General features: G+C 34.3%; 1 protein-coding gene across 1 annotated transcript; it reads right to left on the bottom strand.

The window, feature by feature from the left end:
• Positions 1-4771: 4771 nt before the first annotated feature.
• On the bottom strand, positions 4772-6876 carry LOC146536130 (uncharacterized). Its single transcript, XM_085190510.1, has 4 exons — positions 6643-6876; positions 5785-5901; positions 5117-5221; positions 4772-4921 (listed from the first exon to the last, which is right to left on the bottom strand). Exons 1-4 carry the CDS (start codon positions 6874-6876, stop codon positions 4772-4774), a joined length of 606 nt encoding a protein of 201 aa, XP_085046636.1.
• Between the last annotated feature and the right edge of the window lie 443 nt (positions 6877-7319).

Raw genomic sequence — 7319 nt, 5'->3', positions numbered from 1 at the left:
TGTTCCGTCCGGACGGATTAACGGCGGTAATTCGACTACGGTGTCGTTTTTGAATGATTTAGTTAATTGCCAGAACGCTACGTGCGATGGCGTAAGCTCTGATAACCTATGATCCCAGATATATTTTTATATGGATTTTTCTATTTGAACCGAGATCAAGCTGAAATGGTCGAATTAAAGGTCATTATTTAAATCATTCGAATTTTAAATTAGCTAGAATAGTTCTTATAGCTTCTAAATTAAGGGCCAAAATGATCTAGAAGGAATATTTGTAGAAAAGCAAAGATTGGTTTGCGTTGAACAATATGACAATTCGTTTATACCGTCTATCTAAAGTGATATAAGTTGTATTTTATGAAAATAGTATTTAAAATATTTTTATAAATGTTCATTAAAAATTTCAATTCAAGAAAAAAACATTATTAAAAGACATCTTACGAACTCTGCTCGTACTTTTATTATTTATTTTTTCACTTTTTTACTCTTTTTCAAAAAGAAGCCGTCCTGGTACAGTGGCAAATGGGCTAGTTATGGATTCTTTTCCAAGTCAGAGGCATGAATTATTTGCTTTACTTCAATCTGGTAACAAGACAAGAAGTGTGCAAGAAGTGACAACAAGTGGCTTTGAGTTCCGCCACTCTACATGCAATATCTTGAAAAGGGTGAAAAATGAATGCTTTGACACTACGTTCCATATTTTTTCTCTATGCGCTGTAGCGCGTAGCTGAGCTGCGTTGAAGTTAAAAATAATGCAGGAATTGATCTTACCAGTCAATCAAACCTTTTTTACATACAAAATTAACAATATACATACAAAGAGAACAGTCAAATCACTCATTTCATAAAATACAATAAAATCTACCTCAAAAAATGAAATAAATGCAGTTACACCATTTTACATTTAAAGAACGTCAAACAACAGTTGATTACGAATGGTAATATCTCGTATTGTCGATGCAGTATTTGAAGGCGTTACTAGCTAAGCATGTTTCGTATATATATGTAAGTAAGTATAAAGGGTGTCGATGACAATGGTCTTATTTAAACAAATAGGAGGGTAATCACTGAGCTGTCAAAGTCGTTAATAGACTACAATTATGCGGCCAAAATTTGAATTTGTAAAATAAGAGTTTATTTTGTAATGTTAGTTTATATGGTTGTTGTTGTTATCGGTTGAAAAATAAAAAAATAAGAAATCAACTTCATGCTGTATCCCGCACATAGTTGAGGTCAGTCGTGGCGCAGAGGCACAGAGTGTGATTATAAAACCGACTGGTTCTGGGTTCGATCTCCACTCAAGGAGATTAAATATTTATTTAAATTTATATTTCCATTTCTTCGGTCTGGTGTAGAGGCAAAACGCCGCGTTAAGTTCTGCCACTCAACACGCAATGCCTTCTGAATTCGCCAGAAAGTGGGGAACGGAGTGTCTTAAGCTTAACACGAGGTTCCCTCTGCCTACCCTGCTGTATCAATTACTCAGATATTTACTCAGATTATTTAAGTTACTAATTTTATTGAAAACTAAAAATAATTTAATAAATATATTTAATAAATATCCATATAGTTCAAGCGGGCGAAGCCACGTCCGGGTCCGCTACTTAGTATATATATACATTTACATGTAGTAGAATCAGATATCAATTCACCCAGCATTAACACAAAAATCATAATCACCGTAGCGACCAGACCAGACCAGACGAAACGTGTCAAAGAATAAAAAAAAACAGAATGGGGACAGTGCCAAGTATAAAAAGACCTCTCAAAAGGGTTCGACGGTCTCAAATCTAACTTTTCTTTCACGGAAGATTGGAAGTTCTTTTTATACTGGCCTTGATTAATGATTGTGCCTCGAAATTTAATCTTTCACGCAAAAAGTATTGAATCGGGCACAAAAAGGGGTGTGATAAATGGATGGTTCTGGTCATCCTGGTATACGAGTACGATGTCCTTGATTCTTGATGTGGTAAAAATAAAATTTGGTTAGGTTAAGTATTAGAAGTTTGTTATAGAAGTATGTTGATACATTTTTGTTGTTTTTTTTTTTGTTAAATTTGGCAATGTTGGTGCACAGTTGACATAAAAAATGTTAAAATTAAACTAAAAAAACAACCAAAACAGGGAACCTGGGAACCCATTGCTAGGACACTGCGTTTCCAACTTTCCATTGTATTATTAAGACATCGCGTGTTGAGTAGAGCGAGGAAATGAAATTATTCAATTTTTAATTTCCTTGTAAACGTCGCGTTTAAAGTGGTACTCATTTAGATTTTTATTTTCATATAAAATTAAATGAGATTTCCCGCCTGTAAACCTGTGACCTATGCCATAGTACGTTACTCTCTACAAAATTGGCTTTTCGCCCATCTAGATGAGAATAGGATGTAGGTAGATAATAGATACATAGATATATTCTAGGCTATGTCTGTCTAGTGATAAATGATGAAGTTGTCAATATCGTCTGGATTGAAATTTAACGCGCCCTTTGGAGTGGAAACCAGATTAAATTGTAAATTACAAGTAGAAATTCAGTTTAAAATTTTAAAAAATTCGTGGACCCTGGCCACTTCATTAAAGATTTTTCGCTGTATCCCGCATATACCAGGGTAGGCAAAGGAACCTAGTGCCAAGACTTTCCATTGTCTACTTTCCGCTGAATTCTTGAGGCTTTGCATGTTAAGTGGCAAAACTCTACGCCGCGTTTTTCCTCCTTACCAGAGCAAAGTAATGAAAATATTAAATATTTCATTCCTCCTAGTGGAAATCAAACCCACAGCTATCACGTTATCAAACCACACCATACTAAAAAAAATCGCAAAAGACGTTCCCAAAGGGTACCAAAAAACGATTAGCTCCCAAAACGTATGGGCGTGCGGTCATCTATCATAAGTTGTGTATTATATTGTAATTACAGTGGAACCAGTGTTCCCGGGCACGTGCCTTTTGTTTGGTGAGGAACCAAATTATATATGGAAGGACGGGGGGCTTAAAAAATTTATACTTGATTTGTTTTTTATGTGGGTAGTTGGAGATTGAAATTCGATATATGATTTGGCTTTCATTATTTTTGGAGAATAAAAACATATATATATATATATATATATAGGTTTTTCTTTTTGTTCTATCTATTTCTTAATCATGTATATTCGTTTAAATACACTGTAATCGCAAAGGTTGTTGTTTCGATTCCCGCTCGAGGTAATGAAATATTTGATATCATTTCCTCGCTCTGGTAACGAGGTCAAACGCGGCGCTGAGTTCCGCCTCTCAACATGCAGTACCTTGAGAATTCGGTAGAAAGTGGAATACGATAATATAATAATAGGTACAGAGTGCCTTAACAGGTTAGGTTTGGTTTCCAGGTTCCCTCTGCCTTTCCTGCTAAGTGCGGGATATAACGTGAAGATATATAGATTCCAAGATTAAGTGGGAATCAAACCCACAACCTGCATAACATATACAATATATATATTTTATAATAAACACATCCAGAAGTGCTCATAACGCTACAGCTATCTCTTTGCCAGAACAAAAGATGAAAACAATTGAAACCCCCGACTGAAAATCGAACCCAAAACCGCCGAACTAACGTCTGAATGTTAAAATAAGTATATCAAACTTCCCAAGTAATAAATAAATAACTATATTTACTAATTCTTAGTTCACTGAAACAGTACTCCAATATACGTAAATACCACAAACGCGTACTAAATAGTTATAAGAAGCGTAAATCCGACAGATATTAATTTAATACCACACCTAATCTAAAAACTTTCATGAACGTCATTTTGAACTCTATTTCTTAGGCAATAGAGGTTTTTATAAAAATTTCCTGTGTATACTGGCTTAGGGTCGCTTTGATCTCGGTCACAGCGGGGTGTTTGTGGGTGCTGTGTGTGCGAATTTAATAATGCACAGTATTTTTATTAAGTATCTATAGGTATAATAGATTTATTGATATAAACTTCGTGTTGATACTACGTGTTGAGTGCTGGAACAAGGCCGTGCTTATCTTGTTACCAGAGCAGAGAAATTAATATAATTCCTTAATTGAAGTGAAACTCGAACTCACAACCATCGTATTTAAAGGCAGATACTGTGCCATTACAGCTTAAATTAATTTATAATGTAAATCACAATTTTGCTACAAAAGTACTTTTTTTTTTCAATTATCTATCAAAGCTGTACATATCTTATCATCCAAAAGCCGATAATAGCCAGACCTTCGTTAAAGTTTCTGTTCGCATCCACCCCCCACTAATAAATACTATCAGGGAATAAGGAGTTTGGGTGGGGGTTACTTTGGTAACTGTTAAGTTAATAAGATGCAAAAAATAGTACCTAACTTTCGTTAAATTATAAAGCTCAAATTGTTTTATATTTTCTTGGGAATAATACCGACGACCTGAAGAAGGTTGCTGACTTCGACTGGATGCGGAAGTTGGAGGATTGGGAGCTTTGGCGCACCCTGGGAGAGGCCTATGTCCAGCAGTGGACCCGAAAAGCCTGATTTGATTGATTGATTGATTGAATACCAGAAATTACGTTGTCCAATGCCAGACATCTAGCATGTTTGCAACCCACCTGTCAACAGTAGGGCCTGTCTGGCCCTACTGTTTTACTATTTGGCTCTCTCTCTCTCTCTCTCTCTCTCTATTAGTATTTAATCTAATAATAATAATAAATATTTTATTACAGACATAGAACACATCTAACCAAACATTTTATTCGACCAAAACACCAAAAAAACAACCATTTTCACATAACAACATTAAATATCAAGTTTCTCATCGCTTGGAATATCAGACATGGATTGTATATCATCGAGCAGTGACGTCATCGATAAGAGAGTGGAGTCTGTGAAGTGTATAGAATCACCCGCATCTCCTCTTTCCAGTTGATTCCTTGATGTGCCTAGAGTCTAGAATGTTAGAAAAGCTTATTATTACTATATTTATTTATATACAAGTCGTCGATTTATAAATTCGATATATAGAATAATTCATTTCCTCTACCACATGTCAGAAAATTGGGCAGAAAATGAAAGAAGTGTGACACTAAGTTCTCTCTGTATAGATGTCTATGAATAAAAGGCGAAGTAAAAAAAAAAACTTACATCAATTATGGCCAAATGTAGTACAGGCAAGTCGAGCCTTAGTGGTTTTATCTCCTGCGGCTCTTCATCCAGATAAGAATATTCGTTTTGTGTCTGCCAATTTATCTGTAAAATAGTTATAGTTAAAAATAAAATATATCTTTTGAAACTTTATTTTTGTTTTAGGAAATTAAGAAACCCTTGGTTTTACTTTACTTTTTATTACACATAAATTTTCATAAAAATCATTGTACGTCAGACATGGTTATATTGCTAAAAGAAATGCCAATAAAATATAGTAGTTCCACATTTGAATTTTTTTTTTACTTTTCAGTGTTAAAATACTCAACGTTTTCGAGGCATTGCGTGTTGAGTGACAAAACTCTACGCAGTTACCAGAGCGCGGAAAAGCTATTTAAATTCATTGACGAATCCTTAACCATCTCGTTTATAGACAATGCTACAAGGAATAATTCTGATTATTATACTAAATTATAATTAAATATTATTTATAATTAATTATACAGAAATTGAAAAATTTAACTCATTAGGTACTATTAACTTATATAAATTATTATCCTACTTTTTCCAAGTCACATTAGGACTTTTTAACAATATTTCATATAACTTTAAAGTTTTTCTATAGTTTTAAAAATGAAAAATGTATGTATGTATATTAAACTTTTTACACGTCTCAACCGCCATTTCTCAAGAAACTCGTTGGTCTGCTGCAACGCCTCCCTGCTCTGCTGCAGAAGATCATCAATTTTGTCTTTGCCGCGAAACTGTTTGTATTTGTTCAGAAACTGAAATATTATGATACTTCATTATTTTTTTGCAGCTTCACGGTGTATTCTGTACCTATATAGCAGGGTAGGCAGAGTGTTAAGACACTCTGTTTTCCTTTTTCCGCTGAATTCTGAATGCATTGCATGTTGATAAGCGGATCTCGACGCCGCGCTTCGCCTCGGCACTAGAGCGAAGAAATGGAAATATAAACGTAAATAAACATTTCACTTCCTCGAGTGGGAATCGAACCCACAACCATCACGTTACAGTCACACCCTTGTGCCGCTGCGCCACGACGGCTTATTATGATACTTCATTGTTTTGTATTTTTAATTAAATTTTAAACAATTATTAACTAACAATTAATTTAAATAAAACAATAGAGAGAACCTAGAGTCCATTTACCCTGTTTTTCGCTTTTTACGAAGTTTTTAGTTTTTTTTCGAAGTTTTGCGTTTTTTTTTTTTTTAATGGAAAAAGGACAAGGCAAACGAGCGTTCGAGTCACCTGGTGGTGATCACCGCCGCCCATGACCCCGTGCAGCACCAGAGAAGCTACAGGTGCGTTACCGACCTTTGAGGTGGAGATAGACACGCTTTTTGAAGGTACCCATATCGTACCGACCTTGCGTGTTCAATGGCGGTTCTTAACGCCGCTTACTAACTCAAATGTATATAATTTATTCCCACAACTAAGGATTGAAGCCACAACTACTACGCTACGTTAGTTTCACCAATATAAAACAAAAACCATAATACCGATATCGTCAATCCAAGCACTATAATTTCAACCACCAACAGAGGTAAATTAACATCATTCCCTATTTCTTGCAAATTTTTCTCTTGTTTCAATATTTTATGTATGGAACATACAATTTTGCATAACATCTTTCGGCAGGCGTCCACAAAACCGTTGCCGAGGAGGTAGTCGATGAAAATTAGACTTAGAAATGATAAGGTATAAAAGAACACGTTACAAGCTTCCGCTAGCATTTTGTTTGTAAATCTGAAAATAGTTTATTAATAAATTAAATTAAATAAATAATTTACATTTTAATTCATTATGAAACTTAAAATTTGACTGAATTGAGTGACATTGACTTATTTGAAGTTTGTTTGGGAAATATCGATTTTACAATAAATCTTGATGCAATAAAAATTGGGAAATTTTACAATGACATCTAAAACATGATAATTTCTTTCTAAAAATATTTTTAAAAGAAAGGGATGCGTAAGCTTGTTTGATAATTTATTTCTAGATATATCTGAACTGAATCGTTTAACCAAATAACATTAATTGATGATAAAGAATTAAATTGCTATTTTAATATTAGGTTCTGGGTTCGAATCGTGGGAATTAAATATTTATTGTTTTCATTTCTTCGCCCAGGAACTAGAAAAAATCAGCGGAATGAGGGGAACGGGAGTGTCTTAAT

This window comes from Heliconius melpomene, chromosome 9, assembly GCF_056956725.1.
Source record: "Heliconius melpomene rosina isolate 202511_hmr_F chromosome 9, ASM5695672v1, whole genome shotgun sequence".
Taxonomy (NCBI): Eukaryota; Metazoa; Arthropoda; class Insecta; order Lepidoptera; family Nymphalidae; genus Heliconius; species Heliconius melpomene.
The sequence above is the reverse complement of the archived record's forward strand: the minus strand, read 5'-3'. Positions and strand labels throughout refer to the sequence as shown.